General features: G+C 43.3%; 1 protein-coding gene across 1 annotated transcript in view; it reads left to right on the forward strand.

The window, feature by feature from the left end:
- The window catches only part of Rftn1 (raftlin, lipid raft linker 1), a 202,357-nt gene that overhangs the window by 75,050 nt on the left and 104,522 nt on the right, over positions 1–22,785 (forward strand). The window contains exon 3 of the mRNA XM_028766787.1: positions 7,729–7,915. Within this exon, the coding sequence (XP_028622620.1) occupies positions 7,729–7,915 (187 nt within the window). The remainder of the gene's footprint in view (positions 1–7,728; positions 7,916–22,785) is intronic.

The following is a 22,785-nucleotide window of genomic DNA, read 5'->3' on the forward strand; positions in this document are numbered from 1 at the left end:
TCTGTGCCAGGCTTTACCCCCTCCTCTCTGTGCCAGGCCTTACCCCCTCCTCTCTCCCTCCCTAATTCTCTGCCCACTCCCCCCTTCCCTCTCTTCACATTTAGAAGCTTGGGTTTTTAAATGGAAAGATGATGGAAATCTGAATTTAAAGGACCTTCTAATGAAAGTTTTAACTTGTTCCAGAAATTTAAAAATGACGCCTATTGCAGCCAAGGGCCACAAACATTGTTTAAAAATCGAATTCTTATTCCTTCTGCGTACACTGAAAAGTGTCATTGAGAAATGATTGATTTTAATGTTTCACCAAATTGGGTCTACGACAAAGCCCAGGCAGATTGATGTTATAGAAATAGCAGTCTTAAAGGAACTTATATATTATAAAAAAGCTTTGGGTGAATAGTGTGATTATCAGCTTTACCTGTGAGAGAAATTACCAGGGGAGGTGGCTTCTCCCTCACACCAGGCTCTTTGAGTATTGACAGATCCATTAGCGAGTGTAATTAGAAAAGCAAAGTCAGACTTGGAATAATTAGGTTAAAGTCACAAACGACCACTGGACAGAATAATAGGTGTCATGACTGCACCGTGACAGAGCAGAGGGAAGGGAGCAGGGCTGTGTGCCGAGATTTCTTTTCTGTGTTGCAGAGCTTAGTGGATTGTTCCAAACGGCCAGGGCATTGCTTAAGTTCCTCTGAAGATGCTTGAAGAGCTTCATTTCCAGGGGGAAATGGGCTCCAGAATGTTTGGCTAAACAAAAACACAGTCATAACAAAAGCAGAATCGACGGTGTCCCAGGAGTGTTGAGAAATATGTGGTTTTGTGGGTTAGGATCCCACATGTTTTCATTCCTTTTCTTTCTCTTAGCTCTCGGAATGATGGTAAATTTATTTATAAGGAAAACATTGCTTATTTTAAGAGACCTTCCGGCCATTGAACAGCCCTAAATACTTTTCAACCGAGACGTGATGTTAGAAAAGACTAACCTTGGCAACCACTCAGGGAAACGGTGGATTTCCAACAGGATTCGAATGTAACTGTGGTTCTAAGCTCTCTTCTTCCTATGAATGCAGGAGACGAGGGACTCTAGGGACGGGTATCATCAACTTCCACAGTCATGGCCCTGAAGCCACGGTATCCGTGATGCTCTGTGAGAGTAGCCAGATGGGCTTCCCTCAGCATCCTTGCCATTCACTGTCCTTCCTCACTGATGTGCACGCTGAGAGTCAGCAGTGTAGGACAGAAACAAGAATAGAGGAGGGGCATCCATAGCCTACACTGTCAAATGCCCCAGCCACACTCTGAAGCACCATGTCTTGACTTTGAGTCGTAGGGGTTGAAAATTCAAAGGTCAGTATTATGATTTCTGACTTCTCAAACGAATTGGAAATTCTGGGAAATGGATGCAGCTAGAAATCAGAGATTGTTATATTAATAAGCAAACCCCACCAAGACTCAGAAAGATAAACATGTTTTTCATATAAGTGGAATCTGGCATGAATGACAGAGAGGGGGGGGACTGTGTGAGTGTGTGTGTGTGTGTGTGTGTGTGTGTGTGAGAGAGAGAGAGAGAGAGAGAAGAGAGAGAGAGACAGACAGAAAATGTATGTGAGAGTCTGTGTGAGAGTGTGTGTGTATGTCAGAGAGAGAGAGAGAGAAAGAGAGAGAGAGAGAGAGAGAGAGAGAGAGAGAGAGAGAGAGAGAGTGTTTTATATACATGAAAATAGAAAGGGACTGTAAAAGGAGAAGGGAGAGTCCAAAGGAAGGCAGGAAAGGGAACAAGAGGGGTAGATAGAAGGAAATATTTGGAGAATGGATGAGGACCCAGGAGAGAGGGGATTGAGGAGGACCAGGGAGAGAGGGGATGAAAGAAGACTGGAGAAAGAGGGATGGAGGAGGATCAGAGATGCAGAGGGGGGATGGAGGAGAGTCAGGGAGAGAGGGGATGAAGGAGGACCAGGGAGAGAGGGGATGGAAGAGGACCAGGGAAAGAGGGGATGGAGGGGGGCAGTATGGGGTTGAGTAAGACTAAGTATAGTAATTCATATGTATTACTATATGTCACTGGTGAAACATAGTGCTTTGTATGATAACCAGCAAATTTACTTTAAAAGTTGTGTGCCATTGGGCCCACATTCCCATTGGGAGTACCTAGGCCAGAAGGACAAGATACAGTCCCCATGAGTCCAAGTGGGTCTGACCTATGTCTCTTGTTTCCTTATCTATCTGGACCCAAAGGCACCCAGCCTTGAGTTCTGTACCAACCCATCTATGCAGTGGTGGCTCCCTTGAGCAACCCAGCACTTGGGCAACTGAGACAGAAGGACCACCATGGATTCCCTGTTAGCCTGGGCTACATAGTAAGGCTGAGGCCAGCTTGAGCTACATGGTGCGAGATTTTTGTAGTGCATGTTAAAAGCTTGACGCTGAGGCTCTGCTCCTGCACAGATGGAAGAAACCAGCAGGAATCAGCCTGTGCCATGTTGTCAGGTATCCAGAACAGCAGGGACATGCCAGTGTAGCAGGAGTAGGTGTTCAGTCTAGATCAGGCCTAAGGTTTGATCACTTCAGGTGTGATTACACAGTAAGACAGGCTGGGAAGAGGAAGGGAGAATGGGACCCTCCTTAGGATGCTGCCCTTCCTGTGTAGGCGCCACTTCCTCTTGTTGGAGAGAAGCCGTGGTTGAGAGCTTCATCAGTTGCTTGTCCTCAGCATGTAATTGGCAGTGCACCAGAGTTCCACCTCACAGTGTAGCAGCTTATGTTCCAGAGTAGGAGTCCTTGATCAGAGGATTCAAAATGGCAACCTCACATGTGTGGGGTTTGTCTTCCAGGGGTCCTCCTCAGATACTACCTTTCTCCAAACTTCTGCTCTGGTCTCTGCCTGGAACTCCCCTGGGAATCTCCTGTGCTCCTAAGTGACAGTGGCAGCTTCAGAATTCTCCACAGGTCCAGGTCATAGGCAAGATGTGGCCATGTGAAGAGCAGTGGGCTCCCTGCCATCCCTGCCTCTGCCGTCTCCACCCACGGCGTAGCACCAGTCCTCATTTCTGTGTTGGCTCTGGCTTTGGCAGACCCTTTCCCTTCATTATGAAAAATTCGCCATACTATACTTTGCTACTTTTAAGCTGGGAAATAGATTCCTTAGTCTTCAAGTGGAGATAATAAAAATCTCTTTATTAGAGTTGGAAATTCCTTTCCCAAATGTTTATCCAAGATCTCAACTTCATAGTAAAGGACCCAAGAGATGGGGAGGGATTTCTGTCATTTATCCAAGGTTACATAGACAGCAATGAAATCAGAGTTATTAAAAATCAGAATACTAGAGAGATTACTCTGACTGGCTGGGTAGAAACAGATAAACAACTCTAATCTGTATGTCCATCTAAACATCCCATCATTTGATATGTTGCTAGATCAACCATTCCTTATTTTTAATACTATTTAATGGTTATATATTAAGTTACATAGCTTATTTTTCTAATAGTAACATTATGAGATTGACAGAACGTTGGATTGACAACTTTACAAGAACTAGGCCTTTTCCAAATTTTATTTTATTAGTTTTGATTGTTATGTGTGTAGGATTTGTGTGAGTGTGTGCCCTTGAGTGCAGGTACCCATGAAAACCGTAAGAGGGCGCCAGATCCCTGAGCTTGAGTTGTAGGAGATTGTGAGCCTTCCATGTGGGAACCAAACTTCAGTCCTCTGTTAGAGCAATATGGGCTCTTAATAAGCCATCTCTTCAGCCACAAGAACTAAACTCTTTCTTTTGAATTTGTGGGTGAAGGTTCAAATGGAAACATGAAATAAAGATCTTTAATCATACTTACGTTATAACAAGCCTTTTTATTACAATATGACTGCTCAGACTCGTTTTTAATTTGTTTTTGTTATTGTTGTTTTAGCCACAAAGCCAAACTTATTTTGGTGATACTTACCAAAAATTAATGTCATAAAATGGTTGACATTTGACAAACAAATAATAGATTTTAAAAAATTAAAGGGTGTTGTGTTTTATTTGGGAAGCTTTTAAGTATTAGGCAGTTGGTTACCTAATATTTATACTGATCTGATTTGAGAATATGAAAGGTAAAGGGATGGGTGGGGATGGGAACAGTCTAATGGCCCTGATTCCTTAGTGTCAGCATGGTGTTCTTTTGCCAGCTCCCTACCCATCCTGACTGATTGTTGGGCTGTGTTGATTACACACACACACATACACACACACACACTCCACATACTATTGTCATCCCAACTGAGTTTTATAACCACCATTTGATGGCAGACAGACTGGTGCATACATAGAACCTTACTATTTTCACATGGCTTGAACTAACTGCTAGAGAGGGACATGGGAATCCTGTCATTGAGCTGAGAGTGGTGGTTTGCACAAGTAACTTCAGCTACTGGGAAGTCTGCAGCTGGAAGAGCACTTGGGCTTTAGATTTGAAGCCAATGAAGTCCAGTATGGTAGAGTATGGTTATAATTCTGTACAGGTTATAGTTCTGCACTATACTATAGTGTGGTTATAATTCTAGCACTGGTAAGGGCAGAGGCAGACAGATTCCTGGGGCTCATTTGTCAGCCAGCCTAGGATCTTGGGGCAAGCCCCAGACCAATGAGAGACCTTGTCTCAAAACCAACCAACAGGAACCCAAATAGCAGCATAGAAGATGGCTCCTGAGGAACACCTGAGGGTGCCCTCTGGCTTCTATAGATACACGTGTGCATACATACATGCACACCCATGGACATGTTCTTATGCTCAAACAGACATGTAAACACAAAAGTGCTAGTAAAGAAGAATTCATTCATTATACAAGTAAGAGTTTGAAATTTTTATACATTTACAAAAGTCCTGCCCCTCAAAACATTTGGGCCTGGAGTTTGATTTCACCAAAGCCCTCTATGTTACTTTCTTCAGAGAAGAGCTCTGACAGTAAGATTTTCAGGTTTAGTCAATGTTCCAAGTTCTTGCTGTCAGAACAACATTGTTGGAAATACCTTTGTCCATAAATCGAGAAAGTATGGCATATAATTCCATCACCAGGTCTGGTGGACTTATCTGGACTTATGTGGGTTCCACTCCCAACCTCGGTTGTGGACTTTAAAATAGCTATACGGCACCCACACTGTATTCCTGCATGTCTTGATATGCATTTTCTAAGCCGGAACTAGGTTTTCTTACGCATCATTGTTTGATGTCTGTACTTCATTGCTACACAGACACTTGTCTCATCTTACAAGTGCCTGCTCATATCCTGAACCATTTATTCCAGTCTGAAGTGGGGTCTTGTTAAGTAGCTGAGTATGAGGTGAAGCCACTGACTGTTGTGGGCTGCTCAAGTCCCACGTGTGTCCTGACAGACTAGGGATCAAGAAAGTAAACTGAGGACGGTCTGTTGGATGCAGCAGGACTGCTGTAGGCACATGCTGTTCAAAGTGTCATGCCTTGGAGATGCCATGCAGAGAGGGAGGAGGAACCCGAGATGCCAGTGCTGCCACTGAGGAGCAATCTGGAAAGTCAAGAAGAGTATCTTACAGGGTAGCCTTGTCAGGACCCGTGTAGCTGCCCCTACAACGAGAGGCTGGCCCTACATTGACAGTTGCTCTGTGCTCCTTGCTTCTGGGATGACTTGGTGACTGCCTGGGTACCACTGTGTGCCTGTGACAATGTGCTCTTTCTGTGTGTCCACTAGGAGTGCTCCAAATGGTGGAGATCCTGAACAGGGCGTCCATGCACTAGGGGATTAAGGCACTTTACCCTCAGAGAGATTTCACTCCATCAGCTGTGATGAGCCTGTCTCCTTCCCCAGCAGGGGTGTTATGGAAGTGAAGCCAGAGAATCTGATACTCTAATAGAAACAGAAATATAAAATGACTAGGAGTAAACTTGACAAATATATAATATCCATGTAACAAAATTTTAATGTGCTCCAGAGGGACCAAAATTACAACTCAAGTAAATCAAAATGGTGCTGGGCTGATGTTTGTGGATAGCAACTAGCAGCCTGGTGAAAACCGCTCAGTTTTAATGCTCTTGGTTAAGCTATAGTTTTAATATCATTCACTAAAAATATCAATACTTTTTAAGGACATGAAGGGGGAATTTGGTCAGTTGGTTTTTAAAAAATGATTTTGAAAAGGAAATTAAAGAAGGTTTATAAATTAAACAGGGAGACAAAGCTTTTAGGAAACAGACCCAAAACATACTTAATGAAACTAGCTTGGTAAATGATAGCTTAACTCAAGTAAGTTAATTTATTAGAGTCACAAACAAATATATTTATTAATGAGAAGAGTCACCTCTTCTCATTATAGGAATCCATCAATAAGGAATTCCATCAATAAGGAAAAATAAGTAACCTTCAGGGGGGTTGAATTCAGTGTATGCTTTGCAAGATAAATCTGAAATATATTTAAGATTTACATGCAAAAAAATGTGATCTATCATAAAGCATTGACAGAAAAGTTGTATATCCCAAGGTCTTTCTGCTGTAATAACATATGCAACTCAACTTTTGCGAAGTCAAAAGGCAGGTAATGAATTGATGAGAGACACTTGCAACCTGTATCATCAGGAACTAAATTCTCTAATATGTAACTGTTCCTGTGGACCAGGTGGAAAATTGGTCAGTAATCCAATAAAAACTGGGCAGAGTTCCCACAGCTCATATGTACAGTTTAAATAAAGAAGGTTTAATAAGGGAAGCTCCAGATTGCGCAGGAAGCATAGATTGCACCACACAGGGTCGATTCGTCTTTCCTTTCCTTTTATAATGAGACTATCCGGGGCATGGGAAGAGAAGCTTTTATAGAGAGAAGTAAATCTTTACTTCTTTATGAACGGAGTCTGGTGATGTCTGAGCACGTTACAGTCTGGAACTCAACACAGTCACACCCTTGGCTTGTTTATTTTGAGGTCTCACTATGTACCCCGTACTCATTCGCCTTGGATTCACAACTCCTCTGCCTCGGCTTCCACAGTCCAAGGATGACAAGCACTCGCCACGAAACCCAGCTTTAGAAACGTGTTTTCTAAATGTGCTAGACACGTGTGCGTGTGAAACCGTGTAGGAACGACATTCTTATTAGAGCCATGTAGAAACGAAAGCTTTTATAATCACTAATGCAACGCACAAGTAGATCTACAAAAGAAAAAATAAAGGAACCTGAGGCAGGAGGATCACTGAGTGTTGGAGGCTAGCCTGGTCTACAGAGCGAGTCCTTGTGTCATTAAACCAGACCAAACCAAGTGTGAACACCATGCCCTGCCTAACAATATCCTTTTCTTATGGAATACTTGGAAGCAGAACAGAGCAAGTGTATAAGGTTATTCTGGTGCTTATATAAAAGGACAGGCCTATCATGCATGAGTGAGCAGTTCTCAATGCATATCTAAAAATAGGTCACAGTCATTCCCTCTAGGGAAGAGGCTGAGGGCTTGGATGTAGACTTTCCACTGCATACAAATTTTGGACCTTGTCCATCCTGCTCATTTTAACAAATGAGCCAGAGACGAGGCTCAGTAGGTAGAGAGCTTCCTACTTGTCTATTATTGATGCCTTTAGATGAAGTGGGAGAAGACAGCTGCTTATAAAGTCTGTGGAAGGCTTGTCTGGAAAGAAGTGACCCAGAAGGTGCTCACCAGACCCAAGGGATTTAGTTGTGGGTTGGAGGACCGTGGTGATGGGTCTCTGATTAGCTGCTTTTCTCCCTGTTCCTAGCGGAGCTGCCGAGGTCCTCAGCCACAAGGTTAGCCTCTCTGCGGGACCTGCCTGACCAGCTCCTGGAGCTGTACCAGCAAGGCTTCTCACTGGCTGCCCTGCACCCCTTTGTGCAGCCAACACACAGGCAAGAGAAGACACCCCTGGAGCACATCTTTAGGGCCATCCTTGTCAAGAAAACCAGCAGGTAAGGACTCAGCACTCATTAGCATCCCATCATGTGGAGACTAAGGCATCAGAAGGTAGAGTGGGGAGGGAGGATGGATGGATGGATTTGTGTACTGTCCCTAAGGCTCTGCCTTCTAACAAGTAAGACAAAAAGGATGAGAAGATCTGTGGCATCCTGTATTGAGAAACAAACTCCACATCTGACTGCAAGAGAAGTTCAATTTCATGCCCACCCCTTTTAATTTATGGGTGAAACTCAGCTCGAACAATGTCTTCTCTGCAGAAGCGTGCTTCCAGGATCATGCAGCAAGTAAAAAAAATATAATAAAGCCATTAATCTGAAAATCCATGGTTGGAAACAACACTTTTATTAAAGGCTTTGTACAAGCTCAGTGTTTCCCTCCAAACTTTAGAAATACTTCACAGATTGGAATCTGACAGATGTTCTGTCATTTACCTCTGAAGGACAGGCTTTCTCACCCCCACCTCCATCTCCCACCCCCACCTCCATCTCTCACCTCCCATCTCCTATCTCCCACCCCTACCTCCTGCCTCCCACCCCCACCCTCCACCTTCCACCTCACCCCCAATACTCTCATTGAGCTGGTCTTGATTTTAACTTTTAAGATAAGACAGTTTGAGTTTTTCATTCTGGTTTGTCTGATCCAGTGTTACTTTAGCATCTTGACTGATGCCTGAGTGGGAAAAGAAGTGGGCTTAGTCTTTCAAAAAGAGCCATACTCATTTTTTTTCTTTTTTTTTTTTCAAGAATATATTTCTTTTTTTTTTAATGCTTTTTTATAGCATGTTTTACAAGGGGAGGGGGTAAGAAGAGCAAGGTGGTGGAAAAGTACAAAATCTTCTTGGCCTGTGCCTTGAAACATGTCATGGTCTATAAGGTACTCTGCCTTGAATTATGATCTACCTGCTGTTCTAAAGAAGATATGGTACACTGCTTGAGTTATGGTCTCCCTGCTATTCTTAAGATGATATGGTACACTGCTTTGAGTCTATCTGCAGTTGCTAAGCAGGATCTTGCAGTTGCCAAGCTTCAGAGGACATTGTGCAGGTGGGGAAAGGTAGGGGGTGAGGGTAAGGGCGAGGGTCCTGGCTTCTGGCATCTCCCCCTTCTCTGTTTAGTTAGAGAAGGCATCTTATGATCAATCCCAACTATGTGAATTTTGAATTTGGATGTCTAATTATGGGGGGTCTTAGACAAGTTCACAACCCCAAAACACTGATGTGAGACGAGTCACATCGATGGTCGAAGGCTTTAGGCTGTCGACGATGGGCAATGTCAAGGGACTCCGATGTGGGTGAAAGGAGGGTGAGAGCCCTGTCTTAGGCCATGTAGGCTGCACCCACTCCCAGCACCACGCACTCCTTTTCGGCTGCATTGGGTGGGCCCCTGGGAAGTGGACCTACAATAATCCCGTCATTGGGCTAACTCACAGCCATCCTAGTCCCTTTGTGAATGTTCAAGTTACCAACCATTTGTCAGTTTGGGGTGTAATATTGTCATAAAGGAAGGCTCCCCAATGTTAGCGGCCATATCAAGGGCGGCCTTGTTTTAGGAAAAAGCCAATTTTTGTTGTGGTGATCAAGAGGCCAAGCATACTCATTTTTAAATGCTTAAAAAAAATAATGATAAAAGCAGAAAGTACCATAGGTCACGCTGCTTTTATATTAATAAACTTTAAAGCCGGGTTGTGGTGATGGACACCTGTGACCCCATCGCTTAGAAGGAGAAAGCAGAAAGATCAGGAATTGAAGGTCTAGCCTCAGCTACACAGTGAGTCCCAGGCTAGTCTATGTTACGTGAGACTCCAGCTTAATGAATATGTAAGTACATAAACTAAGTCTGAGAATGGATTTACCCTCTGGTCAGCTGTCTTAGAAAAAATGGGCAACAAGGCTTGTGTTTTAAAGGAGAGGGTAAGCAAGTTGTGTTCATCTTTGTAAAAGTCTTTGCAGCAGACACAACACTGACCTAGTGTATTCACAAAGGACACCCGTGGGGCGTGAGATGACATGCCAAGATGGACTGACTTTTGTTTCACAGCGGCCTAACAGGCTGTGGGCCCTGAGGTGATGCTTGTTGTTGTGACAGTCCTGGGTCACTGTGTTGTTTGTGTGACAACATGTGGTGTCTGCTTTCTACACTTACTGGTTTCTTTGTGTCTGTTATCAATATCTGATATAATCACATGAGGAAATTATTCTGGGCTCCTTGGTGGTATTAATTCACACAGTCACGCAGGGTATGCACAAAATGACAGCAGCTTGTGTTAACCCAGCTTCATCATTTGTCACGTGTGATAACTATAATTTTGTCTGCGTCATTGGCTCATGAAATGGAAGTCCTGGTTTGTTCCTAGTTTTGTAGGATAAAGACCCAATCACCATGCACCATGACCAGAGTTCAAATGGTGAGTCTGCATTAAGCTACCAGCAACTGCCTGGAAAGAAATTCTTTACACAGAGCCGCCTTGGGTGCATTTTACAGGGAGCTTTCAAAGGCAGAGATGTAAAGATGCAGAAAAACTACATCCTGGTTGGCAGTTGCAGGGGGCAGGAAAGCAAGCAAGCAGCTTAACAGAAGCCAAAACTATGCGGTCAGCAGGTGCATTTCAACCCCGGGTTTCTAGAACTCTCTCAGCAGGGGTAGAAAAAGGAGAGCTCAGTTTCATGTTAAGTCAGAGATGGCTTCAGCTGAAACAAGATGGAGGAACCTTTGCCCAGTCACACTAGGAAATCCTCTCCCATGCCTGTGTTCTTGCCTCAGATGGTCTTAAGAGGAAGTCCTCTCATTTCTCACTCTCCTTGCTTTTTAATCCAACAACCATCGGGGAAAACTCACTATTATTTTGAAAGGAAATAAAACGAAACAGGCTCACTGTGTGGTGTATGTGTTGCGTGAGGCACGGCCCAAGGTACCAGTGAAGCTATTTATTAGGCTCGTCTTTAGAGGAGACAAGACTCCTGGCATCAGATTTCAGGGGTATCCTCTGTGTATTCTGCTGTGGGAGGTGATGGTAACTCAGGAGTTGGATGAAGCGTGTGTATTATAAATACAATGACATATATGAAGATATGTCTCTTCTTCTGCCTGCACCTGGAGTAGCACCCTCAAACTAATTTGTCTGCAGATCTCGTGGGGATGCTGTTAAAGAACGTTCTGGGTCAGCAGGTCTGCAGGCCTGGATGCTACATCTCCAGTGTGGTCCCAAGTGATGCTCACACCATGTGAGCTCACACTTTGAATACCAAGGGTGGAGACAACCTGACTCATTCATATATACTGCCCACACTGTTAGGGTTTTCTGCTCTTCTTTCTGGGACAACTTTAGGTGCAGAGAAAAGTAAAGAAGGGTCCAAGACTCCTGGCTGGAGGGCCCATGTCCCAGGTTGCATGTGGTTCCTAGGAGTGATAGAGTGTCAGGGAACATCCATCAGTGGAGTTTTCCGAGCCTGCCATTGTATAGTTGGCACAGTGAGAGGTTTATAACATACAGTTTGCAAGGCATCTTCAGTCGGGCGATCAGGTGAGCTGGGTGAGGGTGCCACTGTTCAGTCCCTTACGTGCCAGCCAGGAAAGCCAGGATGTTAGACAGGGGAGAAGAAAATAAGGTTTTTAAGGTCAAGGCACTGGTGTGTGGGAGGGTTTTCCATGGAAGAAGATGACAGTCTCCTTGGCTAGAGTCACCCAGGATGTGCAGTGTAGTGTATCACTGACTCTAATACATTTTGTCTCCCCATCTCCCAGTACGTAGAAACAGCTGCCTCCATTAACTCTGTCATGAGTCCTTGGAACTGATATTTTTTTAAGAAAGCTGCAAAAATCTGATATTGTACCAAAGGAAACATGGCCAGTGGATCTCCCAGTTTCATCCTGAATGCTGTTGGGCAGGAGGAGGCTGACAGGAGCAGGGAGGCTATGGCTAAAGCAAGGTCATCGTAAGAAATACTCTCTAAGGTGCTTTCTTCTCCTGGCCAATGAAGGCCAATGGATGTTACTGCATCAGAAACCCGCCACCACCACACAACTGTAAGCAAGCAAGCTAAAAGGGCCCAAAGCTTTATCAGCAGGTAGTCGAAGAAATAAAAACAGAAGAAAGCTTACGTGATTAATTTTTAATAGGAACTGATAAATCAGTACTTTTAGCAAAGTCTGCCAACGTCTGACGGCCATAAATACTATTAAGTGAAATTATTTAGCTCTGGAAAAGGGAGCGAGTGCCTAGTTAATATTTCCCAAGTAGGCACACGGAAAGAGATTTAGCAAAATAATCTATCTGCTTTACTGGTTGTATAAATGAAGTGTACTGGCCAGGACATCCACAGAAGAACGACTACTTAAAACTTGGTAGGCACACACAAAGTTTTTAGCAACCAAGTGGACTTTGAGGGTATGCAATGATATAAAGAGAAAAAAAAGCAACTTGATTCAAGTTTATATCCATCCATCCGTCCATCCATCCATCCATCCATCCATCTATCCATCCATCCATCTACAGATACCTACAAAGGTTGTAAGATCACCATAGATGTAGTTCATTTATGTCTAGACCACTGTAACACACACAAATGCTTTATCACAGATAAAGCAAGTCATATTTCTTTGCTTCCCAGTGCATATAGCAGCTATCTATACACTGTGTAATATTCTTAGTAAATTTAGAATAGCAGTATGTTTTTCCTTCAAAAAATGCACACGCCTCAGTTTAAAAAGTAGTTTATTGCTAAAAAGATGCTAACGATTATCTAAACTGTTAGGAAGATGATGTCATTAGGTGGGCTCAGCAGGGTTGCCACAAACCTCTGGGTTTGTAAAACAGATTACCTGCAAAGCATGATAAAACAGGGGGAGTCCCAGGGTCTTCTTGAAACATTGTTCCCTGGTGGGGAAGTAGAGGGCTTAGTTAGCTACTAGCTACGGCACTCGCTTCCCAGGGACCAACAGTCAGGTTGATAAAACTCTCATGACGTGTCTGTTTTGTCACCCTTCTGCTAAAAGAGAAACTATATATTTTTTAACCTGGGCCTTATTTCCTTAGATTTAAAATGATTCTGTCTTTATTATTTTGTGTGCAGCGTGTGTATGTGCACACATGAGGGGAGGAGACAGCCTGAAGGAGCTGGTTCTCTCCTTCCACCATGTGGGTCCCAGGACTCAAACTTGGCAGCCTTTACCTGCTGATTCCTCTTGCTGGGCCCTGGATGTCACTTATGAACACACAGGAGTACTGAGCATGAGATGGGAAGACTTTATTTAAGTCTCATGTAGAAATGCTCCGTAGTGCCATTTGGGTAACTGGAGAACGTCTTGATAAACTAAAATCATTCCCAAGTCCCCCTAAAGGCAGTGCTCAGCTCAGTGATGGTGCCCCTGAGCCCCAACATTTGACAGATTTCACTCAAATCCACAAAAACATTTTCAGATCTTCTCTTTTGAAACTCACATTAAATGTCATTCTGTTTCAAGATGGCAGCTCAGGCTGCATACCTGTGCTGATTGTTCCTGAGCTGATGTATTGAATCCAGTCAAAGTTACTTGGGAAAGTGGCTCCAGCATGTATAACTGAACATGTGATCTTGCTTCCTTAATTCTTCCTTAAGACTACTTAGTGTTTCCTTTAAAAAAAAAAAAACCACACACAACATAGTTACATTGTGTCAGAATTATTAGTAAAGTTACCCTTTTTTGTTTGTTTGTTTGTTTCTGTGCAGTTTTCCTTAGAGCGAGTTGCCAAAGATCTTGAAATTTCAAGGCTAAGGGACTTTGGTTGCTGAAATGCCATGCTTTGTGTTTTTACAGTTGTGGATGGAGAGATGTACTACGATGCACCTAACATGGACCGGGGACTGGGCATTTGGTAGGCATTTGGCATTTGGCTGCCTTTCAGCCTAGGGTTATGAATCTCATAGGAGAGCTAAGGCCGATGCAGACAACTCAACATGTATCTAGACAACATTGGTAATCCTTTTAAGTTTCCATGACACACAGTACTGCCAAGTGCTTCTGTGTGGCCAGTGTGCTTTCCTTCGGGACTAGATTGGACTACAGTTTCCCCGCAGTGAAATGTTTGGGAAACCTGAGCTGGTCTGATTTTACAGTGTAGTGTAATCCTCTCTGGGATCCTGCAGTGTTTGTCAGTAGAAAGGCATCTGTGGGAACTCCCTTCTTCCCTTAGAGATGGTTCTGTGGCCCATCTGTCTGTTGAATGAGATAATTAACATTCTTTTATGTAACAAACATCCTTAGAAATTGAATTTTGAAGATAAATGTGTGCTGTGTAATTTTACTGTATAACAATGACTCTAAAGAAGTTCCTACTAGGTCTTGCGAAACTTACCTTGCATAGGCTCTCAGCTGTCTGTACAGTTGTGGTGGTGTCAGAATGGCAGGTAGGTCATGGTTTGCATATTCAGCCGGATTTTGTCAGTGAGGGAGCTTTGAAATAGAGGCCCAGAGCTCTTTCTTAGCTCTGTATCTGAAGAAATAGGTAGATTTGAACAGGGACAGCCATGGGGGTAGGGCCTTTCAGACAAGGAGCCTGTCTCAGGACAGACTGAAGCCTGAGAAAGCAGTGTTGGCCACAGAGAAGAGGCATAAGAGGTGGAAGAGACTGGAGCCGAACAAGGCTGGCTGGATCCTGCTCCAGGGCTGGCCCAGCCAAGCCTGCCACGCCCCCACTCTGCCACATCGCTCCAGCAATCCTCTGGAAACAGTGCAGTTGGCTGCCGAGATCTCTAGTAAGCGGTTCCATTCTGAATCAACCATGTGATAGAAACTGAGGTGTTTTCCCTCTCAGACCCCATCAGCAAGCTGTCCTCCCAAGTACTTTGGAGCAACACAGATTCCTGATGAGCCAATCCCGTCACCCAGTGTCCAGTGATGCTGAGAAAGGCTGTTCTTTTGGCTTTTTGTGGCTCAGTTTCCACGAGAAAATCTAGTGAATGCTCCGACCCCTTATTCCTCGTTTCTCCTCTTAGGGCAGAGTCTAAAATCCTGAAGTCCCTTCCATCTATCTAAGACAAGACTTGCCAATGCAGATGTCTACAGGGGCCGGCTCCTCTGAACGAGGACCCTATGGGAATTAGAGACCTAGTACCTTACTCTGTGCTGTCATTACCATCTCTTATACACTTCCCATCTCTATGAAAATCCAGAATTTTGTGTTTTTATGTGAAAATCTTTCTTTTACTATTGCCTTGAACGCATCCTTCTGGCTGAGGTCTTGTGTCCACGGAGATTTCTGCACTATGTTACCGTAGTATGTTGAACACGTACCTTATGGTGGTTTGAATAGGAAAGGTCACCATAGACTCATGTGTTTGAACGCTTGGCACACACTATTAGGTGTGGCCTTATTGGCATAAGTGTGTCACTGTGGGGGCAGGCTTTGAGGTCTCTGTGGCCATGTTGTCTCTTCACAGCAATAGAAACCCTAACTAAGATATAAGCTGTGGGGGCTTGTTCTCTCTTTCAGACACAGTAGACTTCGGATTTTTCAGAATTCAGTGGTTGTGTTTCACCTGTGGGCTTCTCCCTTCCTCCTTGCTGAATCTTCCTCCATCTCTGGAATCTCATCACTTCTTTGAGTGCCGGGAGCATTGCTCAACAGTTTTCATTAAATAGAGTCTGATAAAACTCTGCCCTAGCAAGAGAAATGACTCGGTGGTTTAGTGGATGACTTATTGCTGTTCCAAAAGGTCTGTATTAGGTTCTAGCACCCATGTTGAGTGACCTTCAACCACTTGTAACTCCAGTTGCAGGGGATCTGGCGCCCTCTTCTGACATGCAGTGGTATATAATACACATGTGGCATATGGTACATATACACTTAAATAAAAAATTTAAAATAAATCCTTTTTTGTTGTTATTTCGTAAAGAAAAACAGTGACGGCTCAGCAGTTAAAAATCCTTGCCGGCCTCTCCCATGTCGGTTCAAAACCACCCCTAACTCCAGTTCCAGGAGGATCCAACACCCTCTCCTGGAGCCAGGCGTGTACACAGGGCACTTACATACATACAAGAAAAACAATATGGAAAATAAAAAATAATAATAACCGATTTTAAAAAGATTCACATATTACAGGCATGCCTTGGAATTCAGCTACAATTATTCACTAGAAATAATAAATCAATTATGAATTGCGTAGTACTTGGCTTTGTTATTTACCAGTAGGTAAAGGACATCCTGATAATGCAGTCTAATAGCATAGACTAAAGATAACAGAATGTATGCATGCACACGCACGCACACACACACACACACCTTTCATCCTTTCATAGGCAAGAATAACAGTGATTTGCAGCAGGAGTGTTTGTGTATTATTTTTCAGTTTTTAAAAGAAGCATCTAAAGGCTGCCCTTCACAGGAAGGGAACGCTTTGTAGACCTTAAGTGCAGCAGGAAATGCATTATGTTGCCTTTTTCATGGCCCATGCGATAACAGGAACATTTTCTTTGGCATTTGAAAAGGGCAGAATTGGAAAAGTGCAGAATTATATTGGAACTAAAAGGAAAATTCTTTTAAGAATTATAGCTGCAAGTGTCCCCTTTAAGTGGACTCCATGTCCCTTCATCTCTAATTTTTACCAATTACTTCAACTCTTAGGAGAATTATAGGGCTTCTGGAAAGAGGCTCCGTAATCAAGGGAAATGCGCAGAGGGCGAGAGCACCTACCAAAGTGTGCCCTAGAAAACGTTCACTCTCGAGGCTGGGGATCAGCCTGGAGCTCACTGATTGTTAGAATCATACATGGGGAAGAGAGAGTCGACATGGGTTTGATGGTGATTGACATGTGTTACTCTGACGGGAAGCCACAGCAGCGGGCTTGTTTCCAGACAGCAGAGAAACCCAGGAAGCTAGTAGCTTGATTCTGCAATCTGAGCAGAGAATAAATAAGTAGGTGTCTGTTCAGTGTGGAGTTCATTACTGTGGATTCAGAAATAGGAAGGGTGCCCGCTGCTTCCCCAGCTTCCCAAGGTATGTGTCAAACCTGATTAACTCTCTGCTGCCCCTTCCCAACCCCCAGGAGCTCTTAGTATCACCCAGCCTACTCTAATTTATTCTTCTTATTTCCCGGGTTCCCTCAGGAGCAACACCCTTTCCGGTGTGTTGAAGTCGCAGGATTCCTTGTGAATTATTGTGTTTGCACTTTCCTTAATATGCCAGCATCAAGCCATGTCCTCCAAGGGAAAGAATTTTTTTCCAATCCACACCCCTAAACGTCTTGTTCCACTTCTTCATCCTCTTCCTTCAAAGTGTCAGCCTTTGTCCAAAGTGGAGAAAAGAGAAGAAGAGAAGAGACACGTTTGTTTGCATGGAGACGAATCTCCCCCGGTCCCTGAGCTGGCTTGGTTGCATGGGTCTTTCCCAATTTATTTTTATTTTTTGTAAAATTAGCATTCGAGTGCTTTCCAGTCTTTCCCCGCAAGTATTCCAGAGTGGCAGAGAACAGTGAGCAGGCAGCCCCTGCACTGATGCAGGAGCAATGCCTTTCTTTGAGTTTCCTGTTGATGTTAAAATATATATGAATGCCACAGTCCTCTGAAGTATCTGCGTCTGTTTTTAAATAAAATAAGGCCCCTTCCTCCTTCACAGGCACTCATTATTCAAACAATAGATTCTCTAGAAAGGGGATTTATTCTGTAGCCTTGAAGGGGGACAGAGGGGACACTGAGACACAATTTTGATGGCTGTATACATACAGAACAGTAATTCAGTTGCAAATAATTTCATTAAAGTGTTTTGGACTTATATGTCTTAACTCTACTAAATTTAAGAATTCAGATGGTCTTACTTTAAATCTTCCTGACATACTTTTTATTTTTTTATATAAATCTTTCCTCCTCTTTGACAATGTGATGGACATTACAGGTGGTAGGACTAATCAAACACTAGTACCAATTAAATTTTACATTTTCAATAAGAATACAGTGAGAAGCAGGTGAGAAATAACTTTCAGACGTGTATGAGGACACTGTTAGTGATTTCTGCGTCTGTAGATCTCAATATGATGAATATCCTTCTAGTCTTTGCAAGTGTTTTCTGGAATACTTTAAATGGTTGAAAGATAGACCCTTTTCTGGATAGACGTAAATGCTATAAGTATGATCTAGGGAGGCTTATCATTCATTTCATTCTTATTCATCCACCATGAGCTGGAACTTAACGTCGCTACAAAGACTTTAAAATCCACATTAGAAACTCATATTCATACAACAGCTGTTTCTGAGGGTCTGAGAGTCCTGTTCCTGTGTGTACCAAGTATCATAATTAATTCTCCATGATGGTTGTTTTTGTTGTAATATTGGTCAAAGACACTGTCATGTGTTCAGCTGAGATTTCATACATACAGCATTTGTAACAAAAAAGATACTATTGTTTTCCCTTATTACTAACTTTCCACTTTATATCCCAGAAAGCAAAGCAGGACTTACTGATGTCTTCTCAGTACTGAGGTGACTGGGTGAAGGTCACCCAGGAGAGTACCTAAGACTCAGTGTGGAAAGACACTACCTTTGGCCTCACAGGCCCTGGGGCTTGTGGAAGTGGCCTCAGGGGATTCCTGGAATCCTCCCATGTCTGTAGCATCGTTTGTCTCTGCGGAGGGACTACGAGAGCAGAGACCACACTCATTCCCAGGCTGATGTACACACAGAACTGATGGCACAGACTGTTCGGAGCTTCTGGGGTGTTCGTGCCTTTGGCTGCCAGGGTCTGGTCACTTTCTGCAGGGAACAGTGCTGGGGCCATGTTATTATTGTGTGTTATTGTCTCTCCACTCTGTCTATATGAACATGTGCTGGTGAGGTACCTTCTGTGTCTTGTGAACTTGTTGCCTGTTTTTTTTAATTGAGAGGAGGAGGAGGTGAGATCGTCTTTGTGGAGGGAAGTTAATGATACATGTACATCCTTTGGCACACTCGTTCTTAAACCCATGTTACATAAGTCCCCAGAATTGCTGTGCCCACTAACCCAGATCATACTGGAAATGAAAATCCTATTTGCCTACCAAAGATGTGTTTGTATACTTAACCTTCTTTGTCAGTAATCACATAGCAGCTTCCTGCTACAGACCCTGTGCATGTTGTGTTCTGTACAGCATTGTCTTTATTCTTGAAGCTGAAATGAAGAACAAAAACCCCAGAAGGGCCACTTGCACAGGTTTCCATGAGTGTAGGAACAAAGATTCTCAATGACTCTGTCTACTTTTAAGACAGTTGCTCTTTCTCGATTAGGGGTAGCAGTAGGATTGAGGGTTACATGTTAGGGTAGAGTTTTTCAACCTTGATGTTTGAGATTTTGGATCAGATCATTGAGCAGCACTGCCTGTGCCTCACAGGGCATTTTTGACATATGCTTGGTGGTGGTAACACGTTCCCACCCCATATTTGTAGCAGTCACAGAGGCCTCCAGACATGGTCAAACATGACTCCTTCCAGTTTAGAATGCCTGTGTTAGAGTTACTGTGCAAGGCGGGCCTCCGCCTTTATTCTTTATAGGAAGCCAACATAGCCAGAAACATTTACTATACTGACTTAATTTTAACACCAAATGAAATGGCATACTATTTATGGTTAGGCTTTCTGTATATATCTTAATTTGTTCCTGATTTTTAAGTGTTTGAGTGTGTGTGTGTGTGTCTGTCTGTCTGTCTGTCTGTCTGTCTGTGTCTGTGTGTGTGTATGCATGTGACTGCAGATGCCTGTGGAGGCCAGAAGAGGGCATCAGAAATCAGACACCACCCCCCACCCCTCCATTCCCCAACCTCCTACCCCCCACCCCAAGCTGAAGTTACTGGTGGTCATAAGCTCTCCAACATGGGCACTGGAACTGAACTTACATCCTCTGAAGGAACAGCAAGTGCTCATAACCTCTGAGTCATCTGTCTAGGCTTAAGATTCTTTATTGTTTCTTTCCTTAATTTATTGGGTTCTGCATTATCTTTCTCTCTTGCTGGAGATCAGTCCCAGAGCCTCACACTTGCTAAACACATTCTCTACCTGATGTCTATCCCAACCCTTACATCATATTAAATGATTGTAATAAATTTGTAACATTTAATAGTAAGAGAACAATTCTTCAGGATCATAGTCACGTTTGTTCTTTCTTCTTTTCTTTTCTTTTTTTCTTTTCTTTTGTTTTGTATGAAGCCTAGAGTGATTTTTTTTTTTTTGCAGGTCACAATAAAACCCGCTGAAACTGTAATTACATTAGCATAGTAATTTGAGGACAATTTTCACCTTATATTTTCGAGAACATAGGGTTCAATATTATTGTTAGAAGTAAGTTGCTTAGAGCTTTGAAGTCATTTTGAGACGTCTGTGCTGGGTCAGCAGTAGTGACATGTGTGGAAAAAACACACCCAGCACAGAGCGGGGACAGAGACCACTTTTATAGTTATTTTCAGAGAATTTAGGAGAAAAAATGGAGTCAATAGTCTCTGCTGTTTGGGTACTGATTAGGTTGAAGGTGTCCTGGCATCAGAGGCAACCTGCTTATCTGGTATGGAGCAGGAGGGCTCTCTGGAAACGGCTGCATTCAGAGGAACACTTTCAACTAACATCTCCAAAAAGTTCATCTGTGAATTATTTTAACTAAAATAGTCTATCATGGTAAGGTGAGGGAGGGAAGACAAAATACTGCATGTTCTGTAAGGTGAGGGAGGGAAGACAAAATACCGCATGTTCTCTTTTTTAAAAAGATTTATTAAAATTCGTAATTATTAGCAAGCTTAATTGTGCGTGCATGCGGTAGGAGTGGGTACCCACATTGGACAGAGGTTTAGAGTCCCCGGAGCTGGAGTTACAAGGCAGATGTGAACCACCTGATGTGCATGCTGGGAACTGAACTTGGATCCTCTGCAAGAGCAGTACACACTGTAAACCAGAATGTAGATTTAAATATGTATATGTGTGCATATGTATATACATATATATGCATATGACATTATGGGGGAAAGGATCCAACAGTTAGGGAGAAATAGCTGAGGGAGGGAAGGAATGTGGGGCACATTGTTTATATGTACAATGATACATATGTGTATAAATGTCAGATAACTCATAAAATGTGCACATGGCTTTAGAAGTCCTGTGACATGATTGCAGATTGAGAATGACAGTATTGTTCTAGCCACCCGTCCCCAGACACACATAGAAATGGCTACCTCAGCTGTTAATGATCATAAGAGGTTTTGGGGGGGGAGGGGCTCAGAGTGAGTTAAAGTACCAGATCTGTTTTGAGATCTTACTTGAAGAAAATTAGTATTACTGAAAAGACTTTTTGCAACCTTTATGGCCTTCCATTATATTTAAGAAGGAGCCTCATTCCAAGTGGACGTTTGTGCCTTGAGATGCCAGCTTTAATAGCGCAGGCTTCCTGTGGTTACCAAGGATAAAGCCTATTCCACTTGTCTCTTGTCCCCTCCGTGTTCTAACAGCTTGTTTGTGTGCTTTATGGCATATGTGAGACATTAGTGTAGTCACACACACTTTTCCTTAAAGGAGGTGTGGTTAAAATCATGTAGAGACAGTGAACCCAAAGGAAGACTCAGAGTTAGACTTGTGGTTTCCAAAGAAGAGGCTTGCTGCTCCGAGTGTGGCCCATGAGCCAGAAATGTCAGCATCTCCAGTCCAGGGTCAGCATCTCCAGGGCCAGCATCTCTAGGAAGTTCCTTTGAGATTTCAGGTTTTCAGGCCTACTTCTGATATAGAATCAGCATCTGCATTTTAGTAGATCCCAGATGAATGGTGGGTACATTCAAGTGTAAGGACAGAGCTAAGCATACATACACATTTGAATCAAAGTTGGTTGTGCTTAATTTTTGAAAACAATTTTATGAGTGTCTTGTCCACATGTATGTTTGTACACTGCATGTATGTGTGGGGCCTGTGGAACCTAGAAGAGGGTGCGGGGTCCCCTGGAACTGGGATTATGGAAGGCTGTGAGCTACCACATGGGTGCTAGGAACTTGGAACCCAGGTACTATGCAAGAGCAGCAGGAATTCTTAACACCAGAGCCATCTCACCAGCCCTTGGACTGATGAGATTTTAAAATGCAAGCTCTACTCTGAGTTGCGCTGGACACATTTCTGTAGTGACCTCATTGGTTGCTGCAGATGTAGAGGGTTTCGGTCTCCTGCTCCGTCTCAGGCAGTTGCAGGGTGTAAGTAGGAGAAACTAGAAAAGCGGAAATAGCAGTCTTGAAACTGGAAACTGTAATTATGTGCAAAACAAGACTTCCTGTCACCCAGCTGTCTGTGGCCCATAAAAACTCTTGGGGACCACTCACAGGTAGCTATCTTTGCTATTCATGTGTGTAGATGTGGGACTTTTTCTGTACCAGCAAATGTCAGGAAGATTTGATTTTACTCAGTGTCGTGTTTCTGATAAAATACTATTAATTATGTGTTATTAGGAACATTAGCTCTTTTCATTTTCTGTGTGTCTTTTGTGAGAGGCTGCAGGAGTCCAAGAGAGCAGGCCTCTCTTCCTACGTCTGTTCTCCTTCTTCCTGTATCTTCCCAGAGAGCTGAGATAAAGTATCTTCATTTATGTTTTGGGCCTTTCGTGGCAAACATCGAAGGCCTTGAACTAGTTGTTAGGTGGTTTATCAGCATAAAGACAGCCGTAACTGTAAGCTCTGAGACAGGATGTGGCAAGATTTTCTCTAAAGTAACGGTGTAATATGTTGATGTTCTCAAGTAACAGACACTCACTCGACAGCACATAGCTCCTGGAGAGTGTGTGGTGACAGTGCCATCATTTCCAGAATGTTCCTATAGATAACAAACCTTTTTGACAGGAATAAGTATCTTCTGGTGGCAGGGGCAGGGGACATCAGAAGGGGCAGTAGTCTGGCGGGTGCATTCTC

The sequence above is a fragment of the Grammomys surdaster genome, unplaced genomic scaffold, assembly GCF_004785775.1.
Source record: "Grammomys surdaster isolate TR1022 unplaced genomic scaffold, NIH_TR_1.0 169, whole genome shotgun sequence".
In the NCBI taxonomy this organism is placed as follows: domain Eukaryota; kingdom Metazoa; phylum Chordata; class Mammalia; order Rodentia; family Muridae; genus Grammomys; species Grammomys surdaster.